This window comes from Pseudorca crassidens, chromosome 1 (genome assembly GCF_039906515.1).
Source record: "Pseudorca crassidens isolate mPseCra1 chromosome 1, mPseCra1.hap1, whole genome shotgun sequence".
Lineage (NCBI taxonomy): Eukaryota > Metazoa > Chordata > Mammalia > Artiodactyla > Delphinidae > Pseudorca > Pseudorca crassidens.
The window spans coordinates 191,281,775-191,301,240 of NC_090296.1; the positions used below are offsets into that span (position 1 = coordinate 191,281,775).

Below are 19,466 nucleotides of genomic sequence, written 5' to 3' on the forward strand. Positions count from 1 at the left end.
TTGCTGGGAAATCTAAGGGCAAGTGGGAAGATGTTCCACAACATCCCCAATTGATAATCAGACTGCATTTTCTCACCTGGGAAAAAAAAGTAGAAATTATAATTGTGAGACTGTGAGGCTAGCTCATAAAGATTTTATTTACCCTAAAACCTTAGAATAAAACACTTCATTTTTCATTATACTAGTAAATGTAAGCCTGGAAGTAGTATTCTAATACTTCTTTTAGCTGTACTGTAGCATTTTAAGTCTTACCAAACATATTAATTGACCTCTGTCTTCTTTCAAGTCTATGACTACTATTGTAGGGAACATACAGTGGTCCAATGAAATGGACTGACAGCCTCAAAACTGCCACCTTGGAAAATTGCCTTGTTATTCCACTTTTCAAATTATTTTTGGAGCCCACCTTCTTCATTGGTCTTTGGAGTTCATGGTATAAACCCTAGACATAGCAAATCTTCACTGCTCTGAGTAGATTTAATTTTTCAAAAGACTCCAAAGACATTAGGAATTGGGTGACTAAGCTCAGTAGTAATTTGGGGGTGGAAAATAAGGACAAAGTATAGAAACTTCACTCTCCAAGCTATTTCTACCAACAGTATAATGCAGTCATGTGTACAGCTTCCCAAAGTGACTTCTTTGAGGATGAAGTTAATTTAGCTGAATAAGCAAAATAATTTCATGGTCATACTTATGGCATGTCATGTGTGCTCACAAGCACTAAAAAACGGCCCTTCCCAAAATATACCTCCCACTGTCCTACCAAGCTACCTAAAATTCAGAATACTTTGATCTGTAGCACGGACGGCTGTTGCTAAAATACCACATATTCTAAGCAACGTGTAGCCTAACACCTTAGCATGAATTTGCTTTGACAGAATAAATCATCAGCCTTGACTGACACAAGGCGAGAGGACATAACTGATTTGGGGGGAAGGCATCAGAGGGAAAGCCTCGAACCACCTTCTAAGCCTTGAATCGAACACAGCACCCACTCCCCTCCAATTCCACACAACCGTCTTAAACACATCAGCCAAACACGGGTGCATGGTCCAAGCGTGTGGTGATTTTTATTAAGAATAACTTTGGTTCTAAGAATTCCACCCTCAATTCTGTAATACTTTCCATTAAAAACAATTATACAAGAGCAAATACAAAAAATATTAAATTATGAAAACAAATCCATTAAGGCTCCCTTTATATATATTATATACACTCAAACAAGTCAGAATTTTTCAGAGTAGAAGAATAAAGTCAACTGTGATAGCTTAGAAAGCAACGCTACTCGGAGACTAGAAAACACGGAGCTATTTTAAGAAAACCGCAGAGTGGAAAAACGGAGCCATTTTCCTCAAAAATTGGCTCAAAGCACAAAACTGCTTGGATGTTCATGAGTCCTAGGGGTCTGGACTGTACAGTATGAAAGTGTGGAGGGAGAATGATGCCTTTTTAAACTCAGGCTTATAAGCTGAGCTGACCTGGCAATTTCAAAGAGCTTTTCTATCTGGACATTCCACTGTCTAGTGAGGAGACATCGCTTGACACTATTTACAAGTCTTCTTTTGGCCAAACCTTGGACTGCTAACCACTAATAATTCTGCAGATTTGTGAGTGAGACTGGGAGGGAAACACTCTTGGAATTTATTTTTTCCCAGTGAAGAATGCATTCTAGGTAAATTCTAGGAACAGAATTGGTCTTTCTAAAGGAGCCTGTTAGGGCCCTTGAGAATTTTATCAAGTGGTAGAATTGCTTCAAGGATACAGAATCTAAAGATCTTACATATCCGGTTGGATTCAAGGCTATGAGCTACTCCTGAATCTTCATTTTACAAATTGCATCACTAGTCCACATGCACAGGGGCAGAACTGTAGTCAACGTACAATCGGAAACGTACTTTCAAGATGATCAGTTAATGCTCTTTCCTCTCTGAAAAGGAAGAAGGATGGAAAAAAATAGTTACCATTCCATCCTTCAAAAGTAAATTATGATAGAGCAACATTGTACCTTAAGCACCTCATATTTTATTCAAATAATACTTGCTGATGAGAGAAATAATCCGTTTCAGGTGTAATCAACATGTTCTATGACTAGCAGTATATTATCTATGCATTTACTTTTGTCCTGTCCACATCAGGGGTGAACAGGAGCCTAATCACCAACCATGAAAACTACAGAATTCCCATAGAAAGCTACTTTCTACTTAGGCTTGTTGAGGATTCAAAAGCTCAGGATCCAGCTTTCTATGACTCTTGAAAGAAATTATAAGAAGAGCCTTCGGGGCTTCCCTGGTGGCGTAGTGGTTGAGAGTCCGCCTGCCGATGCAGGGGACGCGGGTTCGTGCCCCGGTCCGGGAAGATCCCACATGCCGCGGAGCGGCTGGGCCCATGAGCCATGGCCGCTGAGCCTGCGCGTCCGGAGCCTGTGCTCCACAACGGGAGAGGCCACAACAGTGAGAGGCCCGCGTACCGCAAAAAAAAAAAAAAAAAAAAAAAGAAGAGCCTTCAATGTAGGAATTACCGGCTGAACCGTTTCTACAAAGAACATACTGAATCCACACAAATTCTTCTAGACCACCCCCAAGCAGAACGTCCCCCTGCCCATCCCGGCAATAGAAAAGGGATTTTGCGTTAAGAATCTGGCTGTAGTTGGTAACGCAGGGCTCACACGTGGAGTACGGCATGCCAGCTGGAGAGCACCAACCGAGCAGCCTCCCCTTCCCCTCAGCTGTTCCTGAGAGATCAACAGTAGTCACAACATCATCCTTACGAACGCATCACCATCACTAAGGTAGTGGTGAACTAGCCTTTCTTCACAAGAAAAAAGGGCAAAGAGCTAGGTGACCATTAATCAGAAAATTTCAAAGGTTGGCTTCAAATAATATTAAAAATGTATAAATGCTATATATCTTCCAAATGGGCCTCCTTGAGACCAATCTACATTTGATTCATATTAAAATACCCAGAGAACTCTTCCTTCACAGCTCCACATGGGAGCTTTCCCCACACTGCTCTCAGGAGAAACCAAAAGATTTGGACCCTCTACTTTTGACACTGAGGTTGGGTTATACGGACTAGTTTTTATTCCTCGAAGGAGTGGGAGATTATTTCACATAAAAGGCGTGGCTGAGCAAGAAACTTAACAACAAAATAAAACAAAACCAACCCCCTAACAGTTATCAAAGCAAGACATGGATTTATATGATGGAACTTCCCTGAAGTAGAAGGTCACCGTGAAGCATCAGGGAACCAACAGGAACGGAAATAAGATCAAGACAGACGTTTACGTAGTCTTGTTTATGTATCTCTTTGTTCCCATATTTTTAAAGTTCCTCACTCTATTTCTGAATCTTAATGCCGACAAAGGTAAGAACTGTGTTCAACATGAATATTAACATTCTCTGGTGTTAAGCCTAACGTGGGTGAAAGTGTAAATAGACAAGAAAACAGAATTTACAAACAGTGGATATAACAGATCAAACGCATTTCTGCGCGATCTAAATTACTGAATGGGTAACTAAAGGAAGAACGAAACACATTTTCTTTACATTTGAAAAGAAAAAAGGCTCTGTGCCCCACTAAACTTGGCTTGAAAGAAAAACCAAGTAGTGCAACTCTCAGGAATTTATGCCAGTGTCCTCTTCCTTTTTTTCTTGTTGTTGTTATTTTTTAAGTCTTTGAACACACAGGTCCATTATCCCAACTTAAGTGCTGGGCAACGTCCTTCATTTGGCGAATAGGAACTGCAACAGTCACAGGTGTAACCGATCCAACCCGGATGGTAGGAAAACCAAAACCAAACTCTTTTCAAAGTAACAGTTCTCTGCTGGCTGGGATTCTCTCCAGGGGCTTTGGCCCTGAGGTTAAGTACTGGGGAGGCCCCTGCACACACTTTTTGTGTGCGCTGGGCTGGTGCGCGGTCTCTGCAGCCTGGACCTACGACTCCTGGGCTTGCGCCACTTCTTGGCCTGTTCTTCTGAGATTGCCTTTAACCTTCACAAACTCTGGGGCATTTTCTTGCTCTTCTCGCAATTTCTGCTTCTCAAGTTCAAGCTAAACAGAATTCAGAAACAGGAAAATTATTTCCAAATTATTTACAAACAGAGAGGCTTTCCAAAAACACTGTTCCTCTTTCCAAAGTCCCTAACAACTCCATTTCCCAATGGAAGGAAGTTTCTCCTGGTCTCCGCTTTAAATATATTTGTATCTTTACATACGTGGCTGGATCTAGCTGCTGGGGTAAGAATTCTGCACAGGAGCAGCAGCTGACTGGTTGTTGCTGAAATACCGAGGGATGACGAGAGCCTAAAGATTAAGGCTAAGACTTAAAACAGGACCCGAGGGCAACACGCACTTGCTCCACAGTCTTAAGTGAAGCTGAACTTCACTCAAGTGCTTGAGCTCCCAGCACTGGGCTGTGCATTCTGTGATGATATTCCCTGGTTTTGGCTTTGCCTCCTGAATCCCTTCTAGGTCCTCAACAGAATCCCTCCCTTTATCTTGAGTGTATTTTAGTCCATCTGCAGACACCTGTCTCAGCTTTTCCTTTCATGGTATAAAAACATTTACATCCGACGTGTCTGGGAAATTCTGCTTGTTCCAGCACCCTTTATTTCTCAGGACAAGGTAAGTCAGAGAAAGACAAGTACTGTATGATCTCTCTCATATGTGAAATCTAAAAACAGTGAAATCGTAAAAGCAGAGGGTAAAATGGTGACTAGCTAGGGGAATGCGAAAGATGCTATTTAAGGGTACGTACTCACAACTAGCAGAGAAGTAAGTCCTGGAGACCTAATACACAGTACGGGGATTATCGACAACAAAACGATTATAAACGTGAAAGTTGCTAAGAGACTAGAACTTAACTGTCCACACCAGCTAGAAGAAATGATAATTATATGATGCGACAGAGGTGTGAGTTAGCACTACGATGGCAATCATATTGCGATACAAATGTACCAAATCAATATATTGTGCCCCTTAATCAACAACAACCGAAAAAACACCCTTCACCCCAATCACCCCTACCTGCTCCAACTTCTGCTGCCGTTTTAATAGTTCTATTTCCAAGTCAGATTTCTTCTTTTGTGCCTCCTCTTCCTTCTGCTTTATTACTTGATCCCGTTTTCTCTTTTCCATCACTTTCTGCAGCTCTGGCTTATTCTGAGGGGCAAGTCCCCTGCAAAAAAGCATTAACAAATCACTTTGCTGTACACCTGAAATGAATGCAGCACTGTAGATCAACTATACTTCAAAAACATTTTTTTAATTAAAACTAGTAAAAATAAATTTTTTTAATTAAAAAAATATTTAAAGCATTAACAACATTTAAAAGTTTTAATCTAGTGGATGCATCTTTCATGAATAGAAATTTTAGGCGTCAACCACAGAAGAGGGGTCTAGTGACTTAGCGTGACTGTGATGCCTACCACCAGCTAACAGTCGACACTGGGAGCCTCAGAAATCCATGAGCATGAAAGAAAGCGCAAGAGCACCTTCCAACAGTAAGCAAAACCCATCGCTCGATAAAATCATCCTGAGCGCCTACCGTATGCCAGACGCTAGGTCTTGCAAGGGAGGTTAGCGCAGGAGGTTTGGGTGGGGAAGGTGGGGAACAGCATGCTCATTCGCTGGGTGGGACGGTCACCCACCATGGAGAGGAAGATGTTGAAGCTTCCCAGGCTCGAGCCCCTGACCCCAAGTACTAAATGCAGCCTCGAGAGAAGCTAGCACAGACACTTCAACAACCAAATGGCCCAGAAACCTCTTCCAACCCTTCACGTTTCGGACTTGGGAGAGGATTCTTGCGCATCTAAAAGGCACGTCCAAGGTTCCATCATGGCTGGGGGCATGGCCCTGGAGAACCTGTATCCCGAATCCCAGCCCAGTGCTCTGGAACCATTTCAACTGCTGACAACACACAGAAGTCAGGCTTCAGGGGACCTCGACACTGGGGAGAGATCAATCAGGCTGCCATCTCTTCAAATGGGGCGAAACAAAACCCAAACTCGGGCCATTCCCTAGCAACCCTCATCTGAAATATCTGAGGCAGGTCAGGAGAAGGACGACGTTCACTGGCATTTTCGCAGGTGGGATTTCTGTCTATGTTAAAGGTCAGCTGGGACATGCCTGGTCTCCATGTCTTCGGCTAATTCCTCAGGATTTCTCTAGTCCAGGCTCCCCCTCTTCACCATCCTCTCTCTCTTGAGCCAGTCTCCACTAGCCCCTGAGTCATCTCAACTCGTTATTAACTTTGACAATAAAAAATAAACCAAAAAAGAAACAAACAAACAAAATACACAAAGGGCTTCCCTGGTGGCACAGTGGTTGAGAGTCCGCCTGCCGATGCAGGGGACACGGGTTCGTGCCCTGGTCCGGGAAGATCTCACATGCTGCAGAGCGGCTGGGTCCGTGAGCCATGGCCGCTGAGCCTACGCGTCCGGAGCCTGTGCTCCGTAACGGGAGAGGCCACAACAGTGAGAGGCCCGCGTACCGCAAAAAAAGAAAAAAAAAAAAAGAAAGAAACAAGCCACAGAACGGGAAGAACGCTATCAGTGCCAAGCAGCCCAGGGGGTGAGTGACATTGCCATCACACGTGTCCGCACATGCACACGTGGCCCCAACCGGCACAGGTGCTTTTCTGGGCTGCGGGAAACCGGTGCTGCTGAAGCAGCCTCAGACCACCGAGGTGGCCTGTGCGCCTCCCCACACGCCTGCTGACCTTGCTGATGACACCCGGGAGTCTGTAGATCAGGCCTGTCGACCTCCGTGGCTCTTCTCCACTCTACTTCAATCAGCTAATGCGACTAATCAACTAGGAGTCATGTGAGTTGCCGTTAACTGAAAGAATTTCCGAAACGTGCTCTGGCTCTAAGAATCTCAACACCACCCTTGCCTCAATCTCTTTCAAGTTCACCCTATCACATCTGTAAAATAATCCTCGGTGTCACACTTCCACATCTACCTAGTGGTGATTTTTTAAAATGCTGGCATCTCTCCTCTCTACCTCTTTTTAAGGGCATAATAAATGATTTTGCAAAGTTGCTGTTTACAGAGTAACTGTCAGTGGATTCCATCACTGAAGATAAAGGACACAGAGTTAAAATAACATATATGTCTTCCCTTTCCCAATTTTCATTAGCAGAACTTTCGGTTTTAAAAAAACAGAAAGAGGAGTTTTCCTGGTGGCCCAGTGGCTAAGAATCCGCCTGCCAATGCAGGGGACACGGGTTCGAGCCCTGGTCCGGGAATATCCCACATGCCGCGGAGCAACTAAGCCCGTGTGCCACAACTACTGAGTCTGTGCTCTAGAGCCTGCAAGCCAGAACTACTGAAGCCCGCGAGCCACAACTATTAAACCTGCGAGCCACAACTACTGAGCCTGCGCTGTAGAGCCCGTGAGCCACAACTACTGAGCCCACGTGCCATAGCTACTGAAGCCCGCGTGCCTAGAGCCCATGCTCTGCAACAAGAGAAGCCACTGCGATGAGAAGCCCGTGCTCCGCAACGGAGAGGGGCCCCCGCTCGCCATAACTAGAGAAAGCCCTCGCGCAACAATGAAGACCCAACGCAGCCATAAATAAATAGATTAAAAAAAAAAACAGAAAGAAATATTAAGTTCAGCCATATTTCCAGTGAAATAAAAGAGACAGGTTATTTTTGCGATTTACAACTTATTTCACAGTTATTAAGATTGTATGAGGAGGACAGAAGTATAGACAGACTACTCTGGAAATTAAGTCTTAGTGTAATAAGAAAAGTTGCTTATGGTACTTCACTCCAATAGACTTAAGTGTCACTGAGCACCGGAAAATGTTTGTAAATAATCTGAGTAAAGACCCACGCAGTTTCATGACTATTAAAAAGTCTCAGGATGACAGTACAGACAGAGTTAAGGGATTTAAATTTTAGGATTAAGAATTTAGCTACCTGCATAATTTAAATTTCAAACTATAATTCACTGGTGAAATTAACTTCAACCGTTATTAAGTGCTTCTGGCTTATGCAAAAGCTGTTGAACAAACTCTGATGTATGACGCGTTAAGCTGGCATTCTATCACAACATGTGAATGGGTTTAATATATGGTATGCGTTTTCTGTTCAAAGATTTTACACAGTGGTGCAGTAAGATAAAATATTTAGTAACACAAAACTCAGGAAAATGGTGCTTATATGATAAATGTCCTGCACTTATAACAGTCAAGAAGTCATACAAATTTAGTTAATATTTTATCAAGCAGCTCACTTAACTTTCTATGCTGAATGGAAAAAGTCAAGCACTGCCTATGTGATTCTCTGAGTCTAAAACTAGATCAGGCTGCAGAGGTAGCAAGACAGAAATAAGCTCCAAATTTCATAAAAATTACAGTATCAGTCTCTGCATGACAACGTTGATTCTCTTTAATCAATTCAATTAACAAGAACTTTCAATCCCTTTATGACTGACAACTGCTTACGACCTGGGGGCTTGGTACCACCCAAGACCAACAGTTATTCCCGAACTGCTTCTCGTGACTATCACAGCGGACCAAGCCGATTTTTAAAATTAATATGTGCTCTTTGAAAAAAAAAAAAAAAAAAGGTTAGGTGTTATATACATACATGCAAGATAAAAAGTGAAAGCAGGGCTTCCCTGGTGGCGCAGTGGTTGAGAATCCGCCTGCCGATGCAGGGGACACAGGTTCGTGCCCCGGTTCGGGAAGATCCCACGTGCCGCGGAGCGGCTGGGCCCGTGAGCCATGGCCGCTGGGCCTGCGCATCCAGAGCCTGTGCTCCGCAACGGGAGAGGCCACAACAGTGAGAGGCTCACATACCGCAAAAAAAAAGGGAAAGCACACCTAGACTCTTCCTGTTAGACATCTACGGGGTGCACCACTTGCACTGTAATCTAGGTGAATGGTGGCCCGGAAAATTGTACACAGTAGAGGCCCTGCACCCATTCCTGCACCCAAAGATCACTCACTGTTTAGAGTGTGCCCCATACTCTCTAGACCCTTATCGGAGTACAGAAGTGCCCAAATTTCGCCATGTCCATAATGCGAGACATTTAGGTTGTTTCCAATTGTTCCCCATTGAACGCAATGAGGCGGGGAGCTTCCTTGTCCATTTATATCTCTCCTATCCAAGCATCTCTGCTGGCTACATTCATAGAAGCAGAATTGCTGGCTAAGCGTCTGCACATTTTGGATTTGGATGTGGACCGTGAAACTGCTTTCCAAATAGGCCGCAACAATTTGTACTCCCACCACCACTGATGAAGACGTACAGAAGACGTACAGACGACGTTTCACACTTCATATAAACCACTGAACACATTCAGGGGCCGACTGGACCGGTCTATGTTCACGCCACTCCGCCTCCACACCGGCCACACTTGAACCCGTAAAAGGGAGAACGCCTCCAGAGCCAGGTCAGCACGGAGGCAGGGGCAGGTCTGGCGCCAACTCTAACACGACACGCTCCCTCCCCTGCCCACCCAGCCACACACCTCCTGGCCTAATATTTTTCTGTAGCGGGGAGGGGAAGGGTTGCCTTTGACTTTCAGGCCCTTGATCTTGAATCTTGGAGTCTCCTGGTTTGGCCTGCCCTGCTCCGCGTTTATGACTGAGCCATTTCAACCGGCGTGGATTCAAATGTAAATATTTCGACCTCAGCTTCCCATATTTTTTTTCCACGTTGCACGGCAACAAGCATTTACTGAGGATCTACCTATTTGTCTGACAAAGCACACCAACTGAAGAGTGACCAAAAACACAGGGACCTCGAAACTGTCGACTGAAATGTACAAGCCAAAGAGCCATTGGTAGGGATGCAGAGTAGCCGGGCATTCTCTGTTTGCCCCAGAAGTACTCTTTTTAGGGAAGACAGATTCTCTCTAAATTATATTGGAAATATCCTCATTTTTTAAGACCTCTTGAACACTGATCTTTCAACTACCAAAAATAATGCCTCTTGCAATCTGCCTTGTTATAGGAACAAAGAATCTGAGAACCTGACACAGGGTCTTAATCGTCAGACTTGGTGGTAAACTGTGACCAGATCAAATTTTAAAGACTTTTAACCTGAAACTTAACTGGGTCCGAAAGACAGCAAATAGAGGAGCAGAATGATATACTTGAAAGAGTGCAGGATACGGCGTTAGAATACCTATGAGGATATGCTCTCCTAAGCAAGGCAACTCTTTGGACTGCGACAGGTCTTCGAGTGAAACTGTGGCCACGCAGAGGAAAAGCTCCACAGAGCCTGTTTCGTGTACATCTCAGTTCTCTCTCCCTCTCCTACCCCTACCCCTTCTTCTCATTTATATGGTTATTAAATTTGATTCATCGCTGTCTTTAATTTAAACTGCCTGTAATTCTATGTTGATTTCTACCCTTTTTTTATTCCAATAAAACTATCATGTGAAATTGAAAAGACTCTTCAGCCAATGACTCTTGAGTTTCCTCTCACTCACATGTCGAATGAGAACAACCCCAAGACAACACACACTGGGTTGCTGGAAAGATCACTGGATAAAATATGGGAAGGCCCTTTACAAACCGCAGACAAGTAAACAGAGGTTCATTATGGTACAAACCAGTAAGCAACTATCACTATCCTTTAACCAAATATATATATATTATTGATGTGATGCTTTCTATTATTTGGCCCTAAAACAGAAATAAAAACCCCACAGTCTCTAAAAAGCATGCGTGATAGAAGATGAATAAAAGAGAAGAAACTGCTTGAGAAGTTTTCACTCTAAAACCAGTTGTATTCCTAATAAGAGGATCCTACCAAACTAAGATTTTACCTTGAAAAAACCGGAAGGCATAGGATAAGATATATTCATTTGATTTTGAAACCTCCCTTTAATTTTCTTTCTTTTTTTTTAATGTACTTCTACAACCAGACCAGAACTTTTCAGAGAAAAAGGGGAAAAAGCAACAGGAAATTTCAGATGATGCTACATAGTAAGGGGGAAGATGGATGGGACTAAATGAGCACTTCTTATATGCCAGGTGTTTTAACAGGTATTTAAACATGCTCTCATTTACTTTCATTTTTTATAAGAAAGATATTTTTATCCCCTACTTTAGAGATGAAGAAGCAGATCTCAGGAAGGAAGACCCTATCCAGGATCATAAAAGGTAGGTCAAGTTCAATGGCAAACCAGATTCATACCATTTCTCCCTGACCTCAAGGCCCAGGTCCTCTCTATACCACGGTGCTCGAGTGAACACGAGCATTCTCCAAAATTAGCTGAGCTGGGCCTGGCTAAGGAGTCAGCTGTGCAAACAAGGAAAAGAAAGAACAGGCGACAGAAAGGCAAACAGGAATGAGGTCCATTTTCACAGAATGTGCCTACTCCAGGAAATTTGGAAACAGATTCAGTTGCACAAACTGAATGTAATGTTTTACACAGACAGACCCAGGCTACTAACTACATTTCTGCAGAATAGCCTATAGCCTCTAATTCAAAGAACAACTATTCCACCAACTTTGCTTTACCGTTGTCTCTATTCTGACGTGGAGCCTTTTCATAGATAAAATAGAAAAAACAAAAACCCAACAACAGTTTGAACTGGAATGTTCCTTAGAGATTAACTAAGTCTCCTACTCCTATCTGACAGCCAAGGGGACTGAGATCCAAGAGGTAAAGACAATCAGAAAATTATTTGGTTTAGGAAACCATTCGGCTACCCTCTTTTAGAGGATATTAAACTTTCCATCTTCCCACCAAAATGCAGACACGGTTTCCCAGGAAGGACGGCCTCCAAATTCTCTGGTCTGTTTAGGAACGTATACAGTCTTGTTTTGCTATGGGCGTGATGATACCAAATCCTTGGGGGTTTTGTTGTTTTTATGCGACAAAGACAGGTAGAAGCTAAGGACTTATTCAAAAGGGATCAAACTCACATTCTACTGATTAAGCGTTATTCAGACAGCACGCTAGTGTGCTGGGGACAGAAAGTAAGTCACATTCCCACATCTGGAGGGAGAAATGTAGTTACAAAGAGTTCCTGGGGCAGAAGATATGAGTTCTGGCAGAGGTACACTCCGACGGAGAACTGCCATAAAAATGCCCCCTCATCCCTTTTTAAAATGTTTCATTTTTATTTTTAATTAGGCCCTTCTTCCAAAACGTTACCCCAATGCTGAGCTTGGTCTGCACGTCTTTCAGTGCAGTGGGCAGTAGCTACCTTTCCACCAAGGCTTAGCAAAGAGTGAGCAGATGAGTGCCACAGTTCCACAACTCAGATCAGCACACAGTTTTACTATGAAGACCTGAAAACAGTTCTAAACGAAGCTTAACAGATCTTCTAGTAACCTTGTGTCCTAATAAATAAAGCAACTTTTCATCCTTAGCTTTCCCAGTCCAGTAGCCCTGCCCATAATCACTTAACACGCAGAGTACCAGCCATAAAAAAGAATGAAATAGCGCCATTTGCTGCAAAACGGATGGACCTCGAGATTATCATACTAACCAAAATCAGAAAAAGAAAGACAAATACCATATGATATCATTCATATGTGTAATCTAAAATACAACACAAATGAACTTATCTATGAAACAGACTCACAGACAGAAAGAGGACTTGCGGTTGCCAAGGGGGGTGGGTAAGGGAAGGATGGATGGGGAGTTTGGGATGAGCAGATTCAAATTATTATATACAGAATGCATGAACAACGAGGTCCTACTGTATAGCACAGAGAACTATGTTCAGTATCCTGTGATAAACCATGATGGAAAAGAATATGAAGAAGAATATAAATATGTATAACTGAATCGCTTTGCTGTACAGTAGAAATTAACACAACACTGTAAATCAGCTAGACTTCCATAAAATAAACTCTCAAAATTAAAAAAAGCAGAGTATACTGAACCCAATGCCCTAAATTACGTATGACACAGATGGAACTAACAAATGGTTTACAGAGAAGACTGAAGGTCAATGTTTTGCTCCTCTCCAAAAAAAAATTAATAATAATAAAAATGATAGTAATCATTTAAAATGCTACCTAAAAACAAACAAATGAAAACACAAGAAAGGGGGTACTTATCTACTGTTAAGTCTGATGTGGTTCTAGAGACTTCTCCCTGCCACTCTACAAATGCTGAAGTGGGTGGTATCTCTTCTCACATTTCCCCAGATATATGGGGAAAATTCAGAATTTTTACAAATCTAAGCAATAACGTATTCCTCTTCGACGTAGGACACCCTCTTTTATCCTTAATCCAGCCCCTTCTGTACAAATTCTAAAATACGCATCCACTTGAGAAGGGGACCCAGGACCACAGAACTCCGAGAGACCCTGGGGCCGGCAGCTGAGCCTGCAGACGGCTTTACATCATGGGTGCCCTGACTCAAGGATGCGAAAGGAATAGGAAGTGTTAAATATGGTCAAGAAACAAACAACTCTTCGAAGCCTTTGTAAACGTAACTGAACTTAAATCTAGTTACCTTAAAAGTCCCCTAAGGAAAACTCCACTCAAGAAAGCATCTTACCTTTTTTGATTCATAAGAAGTTCTCTGTGAAGGTCTTGATGGTTCCGGGATGTTTTGACAGGATTGACTAGTTTCTGAGGCCTAATTAGTTCAGGATTGTCATCGTCTATATAGTCTGGCTCAGCCATGATGTTTCTCGGGATGAGATACGTGTCCTTCAGGTCAGAATCCTCCAGCGGGCTGTCTGAAACAGAAAGATGAAATTCACTGTGGTCTCTGCTCAGACGTCTGCACAGAGGCCGAGGCCCAGGACAGCCGGGCTGGCCCAGCAGCTGACACCGCATCCGCCACGGGGCCCCTTCACCACTTCATTGAAAACTCTGAAGCTCTGTCAAAGAGATAGGGGCAGGGCTTCCCTGGTGGCGCAGTGGTTGAGAGTCCGCCTGCCGATGCAGGGGACACGGGTTCGTGCCCCAATCCAGGAAGATCTCACATGCCGCAGAGCGGCTGGGCCCGTGAGCCATAGCCGCTGGGCCTGCGCGTCCGGAGCCTGTGCTCCGCAAGGGGAGAGGCCACAATAGTGAGAGGCCCGCGTACCGCAAAAAAAATAAATAAATAACTCGTCCAGGTTAATTTTACCAGTAGTGTAAATCTCAAACTAAAAAAAAAAAAAAAAAGAAAGAAAGAAAAGGAACACCCTCCGATCTTAAAACCCATGTTCTGTATAACAAATTATGATGCTATTTTTTATTTTATTTTATTTTTTGCGGTACGCGGGCCTCTCACTGCTGCGGCCTCTCCCGTTGCGGAGCACAGGCTCCGGACGCGCAGGCTCAGCGGCCATGGCTCACGGGCCCAGCCGCTATGCGGCATGTGGGATCTTCCTGGACCGGGGCACGAACCCGTGTCCCCTGCATCAGCAGGCGGACTCAACCACTGTGCCACCAGGGAAGCCCCTATGATGCTATTTTTATAGAAAAATCTTTTGTTCTGTACATCTGTGTCTCTATTTCTGCTTTGGAAATAAGGTCATCTATAGCATTTTTTATAAAATAGACAATTGATGGGAACATACTGCAAAGCTCAGGGAATTCTACTTAATGCACTATGGTAACCCTAAATGGGAGGGAAGTCCAAAAGGGAGGGAATATCTGTATGTGTATGGTTGATTCATTTTGCTGCACAGTGGAGGCTAACGGAACATTGTAAAGCAACCATATTCCAATAAAATTAGTTTAAAAAAAACAAACAGAAAAAAAAAGAAAAATCTTTTGAAAATCAACATGAAAATAAAGAGGACAAAAGCCCAAAAAATAAATAAGTCAACTAAAACAGAAAACTTGTAGCTGCCTCATTTGTTTATATATTTTAGGTATAAACACATGATTAAGGCTCAAAATTAATGAGCAATAATATATATATCTAACAAATTACACCAAACATTCTTTAAATGCTACCTGCACTGACCTTTTAAAAACAAGCATGCCTGCAGCCCTCCCCCAAATGGAAACTCACAAACCTCGACAGTGGTAGGTTAGTGACCCCATCCCAGCAGCCTGACCGTGAACGCACCCCGAGGAGAATGTGCTCCTTGGTGGAGACTGGAGAGGCACCAAACACACTTGTAGGCAGTCTTGATTTTGTTGAAAAGCCAAGAGCAGTTTCATCCTAGTTAATCAGTAGACAAGAAGGCCCATATGCTTCCATAAAAGGACTGATTTCTCTGCCCTAAACCAGGGATAATCTCCGGGACATCAAATGCAAACAGATTCCTGCCCTCCTGAGGTCAAGGTGTCAGCAGGGGTGGGGAGAAGAGTATTCCAGACACCAGAATGAGACAGGAGTCAGGAGCATGCCTGATGGGCCTGAGGGAGGACAGACACCAGCGAGGGTGGGGATGGAGAGGGACCAGTGGGGACGCAGGGGTGGGGTGAAGGCGATACGATGCGGGAACTTGAAGGCCAGTGTCAGGGCTCTGGCCTTTGCCCTGAGTGACAGCCGGGAGCCATGCAGGGCTCTGGGCAGGGAAGTGACGAGCTCTAACTCATGCGTCCAGACAATGACTCTAACTGCTGAGTGTAGGACAGACCAAGGCGGCCAAGGAAAGACGCCGCCGGGAGGTGAGTGTCAGGGGACCCAGATGGTCTGGACCAGACAGATGCCGTTTCATCCCGGGCCTCAGGACTCCCCTAAAGGACTGCATACGAGATATGAGACACAGAAGGGCCGAGGATGTCTCGAAGGGGCCTGGCCTGAGCAACAGGACAGAGCGGTCGTGGTGGAGGCCGTGCGGACAGCAGATGGGAGGTCAGCAGCTCCCTTTAGGACGTGTTGGGTGGGAGACGTCGCTGGACGCCTGAGTGGTGACGCGGTAACTGGGCAGCGGCTGGAGGGGATCTGCCGTAACTGAAGCCCCCAAACATCTTCCTTCTTCTTTCTCCCTGGTTTGCCCTTCTTCTAAGTGGGGACGGGAAAGGGAGTCCCGGCCTGAGTCAGGCGTGTAGACCTCAAGCGTGACTGCAAACCAGGCTAAGGGAGACCTTGTGGCCCCCGTACAGTGGACCACACTGGGGTCTGGGAAAGGTCACTTACGAGAAGGAGGGTGAACTGGCTGGGAGCCACACTGTGTGTCCCTGAGCACCCCTGGCAGTGGTGGTGGCCAGAGAACAATCTGGGGTCTGGTTCTTTTTCAGCAACTTTCCACCCTGGAGCCACGACATGGCAATAAGCATCTAACTGACCTCCTTGTTCGACTTTCTCCCCTCTGCCAACTACCTTCCCCATGGCTCCCAAGGCTGGGAAACACAGCTCTGATCGTCAGGGAACCCTCCCAGCTCACAGATCCTGTCCTCGACGAAAGGAAAATGAACACTCACTGCTCCCCGTGTGTTCACAAGTCCCTGCCTTCCCCACCAGCATCCTGTGCCTGCAACGTGCCCTCTGGCAGGGCCGCTGATCTGCTCCCTACCCAACCCTGGACCACAAAGCCAAATCTCACTCACACCTTCAGGTCCAGACGAATGTCAGATCCTCCACGAAGCCCCCCGCCCAACTCCCCAGGTGCAATTCTCTGACCTCTAGACAACTATGGGGTTCTCTTTGCCCCCTTTTCCTAGTACTCACCAACCTCCACCTTGTGTTGCAGCAAAATTTACATAAATCGTATCATCTCTTCACCGCAAAGACCGCATCTGGTTTACGTTCATATTCCTCAGACCCCTTGGACTGAGTCAATGAACAGTCAGTCCTTAAATGAAGGAACAGAGCCCACGAATAACTAGCAGGACAGGGAAGCCCTGGGCTGTCTGGAGTCCAGAGCAGCAAGTAAAGCCTGGAAGGGCTCCGAGCAGCAAGCATCCACAGCCTGAAAGGGAGGAGGAGACAGAAATATGTCTGGGAGTAAAAGCACTTTGTAACTGGATGTTATTATTGCTACGAAACATTCTTCCAGAAAGTAACATGAAGACACTCTTGTCATATACACGCCCCTGGCCCAGTAACTGATTCATAAAGTAATTTTTTTTTAACTGTCAAGTCAATGAAGGAAAATGAAGGTCAGCTCAGTACAGGAGAAGAAAACCTGGCTTGAGATCTTGGACAAAGCTTAAGATGTCTGCCCCTCGGTTCTCCCACCTTCTAAAATGAGTGTTGTTCTAAGAACAGGCTGAAGGGGCTTCCCTGATGGCGCAGTGGCTAAGAATCCGCCTGCCAATGCAGGGGGACACAGGTTCGAGCCCTGGTCCAGGAAGATCCCACATGCTGCGGAGCAACTAAGCCCGTGTGCCACAACTACTGAGCCCATGAGCCACAACTACTGAAGCCCGCACGCCTAGAGCCCGTGCTCTGCAACGAGAAGCCACCGCAATGAGAAGCCCTCACACCGCAACGAAGAGTAGCCACCACTCGCCGCAACTAGAGAAAGCCCGCGCACGGCAACGAAGACCTAACGCAGCCCAAAAAATAAATAAATAAAAATAACACTTAGAGTTCCGGCACAGAGCGCGGTGAGAAGCGGATCGCGGCCTTCTAGCCCGGGGCCCTCCAGGCCCTCCGGCCTCTGGTCGGCAGGTGAACTGGGGGGCCCCCGGGACAAGCTCAGGCTGTGTCTTACCGAGCCCCAGAGCCCTCGCCGCAGCCGCCCACTGGCAGGGCCCGAGCCTGAAAGCAGCAACGAACTGCTCCCCCACCCCCACCTCCGCGACCTAATGGCGGCGGCCCCTCGGAGCCCAGATCCCGCCCACCGCCGGGTCTCTTGACCCCACGCTGCAGGGGTTAGGCAAAGCCTCTGGCAGGCCACTGAGGACGTGGCGTCTTTGGGCGTCGGGCGTGGCAGGGCGAGAAGAATGGCGGCCACTGGAACGCTGCGGAGGGCCGTTAGAGCCTCGAGGGCCCGGGAAGGGGGCTCTACGTGGACGCCAGCTCAGCCACCCTTAGGCCTTGGAGCCCGCGCGGATCCGGGACCTGAGGTGACCTCTCTGCCCCAGTTGGACGAGACCTCACCTCGTCCGGACAACGACGGACAAAGGCCTTAACGGGCCCGGAAGGTGAGCGGAGCCCCGGTCGACGACGGGTGGAACGTTAGCGGGTCATCGGGCGGGTTGGTCATCGTTCTACCAAGACCTCGATGTTGGAAGATAGAAATGGTAGAATAATGTACCACACGCGGCCAATAGGAAGTGCCCGCCACCCTTTGGGAGGATTTACTGGCCGTTTATAGAAGGCCTGTGTATATAATATGAAAAAGCTGCTCTCAACTTTCCCCCCAACCTTTCGAAAGAAAACTTTTCGCTACATATAGGCCTTCTAGATGTGAAGAGGTTGCCGACGTATGATAGAGTTAAAGTCACATGTCTTGTAAATGCCCATTTGTTTCTTTAAAAAAACCGTAGAAAAGAAATGTCTTCTGGAAATGACTTTTCGAAATGGAGTTGTTTGACCACCTCTAGAGGCGACATCAGGAGCCACAGAGGTCCACGTTTGTTCAGTGGGTTAGAGGACATGGAATGGAAGACGTTGAGGAGGAAGAAAAGAAGGTTCTGTGCCAGACTGGTCACAGAAGACATTTGCGTATTCGAACCATTGTTTTGTGTGTGCATTTTGTGTAGTTGACAATAAGTACTTTTTTGATATATCTAGTCTTTCTAGATCTTCTAAAGTGCCTGATATTTGTTCAAAGTAGAGGTAGTAAAAAGACATTTTGTAAATATCTTTTTGTTAAAATTCGTATGAAATGTTGTTTGGGGGGGAGGGGTGGCCAAACCACCTTTTTGAACAGTACGCAGTATGCACTGTGTTTGTGCACTGGTGCAAGGTCGCGGGGAGGAGAAGGAAGTGCAAAGAGCTCTGTGCCAGTGTGTTTATAGTGAGGCAAGATTAACCGTTGTCTTTTTTATGTTCCCGCATTTTGTTTCACTTTGCTGTGTATATAGAGTATATAATGGACAAATGAGTCCTAATTTACAACATCTAGTCTTTCTAGATGTTAAAGAGGTTGCCAGTGTATGACAAAAATAGAGTTAGTAAATAATACATTTTGTGTTAAAATTTCTAGGAAAGATTGTCTTTTGAAAATTTGAGCATGATAGCCCTCTGGGTTGGTGGAGGGGAGAGAGAGAGAAGGGGGTTGGTCTTAGAATGGCTAGAATGCTGGTATTTTGAAGACAGTTTCAGATTATAACTGTTACATGTGTGCAGTTCATTCAGTACTGCTCTGTATATAGTGGACAAATTAAGTCCTTATTTGAAACATCTAGTCCATCTAGATGTTTAGAAGTGCCCAACGTATGTTAAATGTAGAGGTAGTAAAATATCACTTTGTAAATAACTTTTTGCTAAAATTCACAGGAAGTACTGTCTTTGGGAATGTTAAATGTTAAACCACCTCTCTGAGCAGTATACTATTGTCTATACTTGTTCAGTGGTTTGGAGGAGGGAGGGAAAGAATTGCAAAAGGTAATATGCTAGTGTGTTCATACCTGGACATTTTCAGACAAAACCATTTTTTGTATGTTCATTTTGTTTTGCTGTGTATATAGTGTA

At 45.1% G+C, this 19,466-nt stretch overlaps 1 protein-coding gene across 4 annotated transcripts in view; it reads right to left on the reverse strand.

The window, feature by feature from the left end:
• Positions 1-1,046: 1,046 nt before the first annotated feature.
• FAM107B (family with sequence similarity 107 member B) overlaps positions 1,047-19,466 on the reverse strand; it is an 86,780-nt gene continuing 68,360 nt past the window's right edge. For 3 of the 4 annotated variants that reach the window (XM_067703892.1, XM_067703896.1, XM_067703890.1), the window contains exons 2-4: positions 13,488-13,671; positions 5,026-5,176; positions 1,047-4,050 (exon numbers count right to left, since the gene is read on the reverse strand). In XM_067703892.1, coding sequence (XP_067559993.1) covers positions 3,934-4,050; positions 5,026-5,176; positions 13,488-13,615 — 396 coding nt within the window. In that variant the 5' untranslated portion in view covers positions 13,616-13,671 and the 3' untranslated portion in view covers positions 1,047-3,933. Of the gene's footprint in view, positions 4,051-5,025; positions 5,177-13,487; positions 13,672-16,550; positions 17,389-19,466 lie in introns of those variants that run through there. The other variant, XM_067703899.1, reaches the window with a different exon arrangement.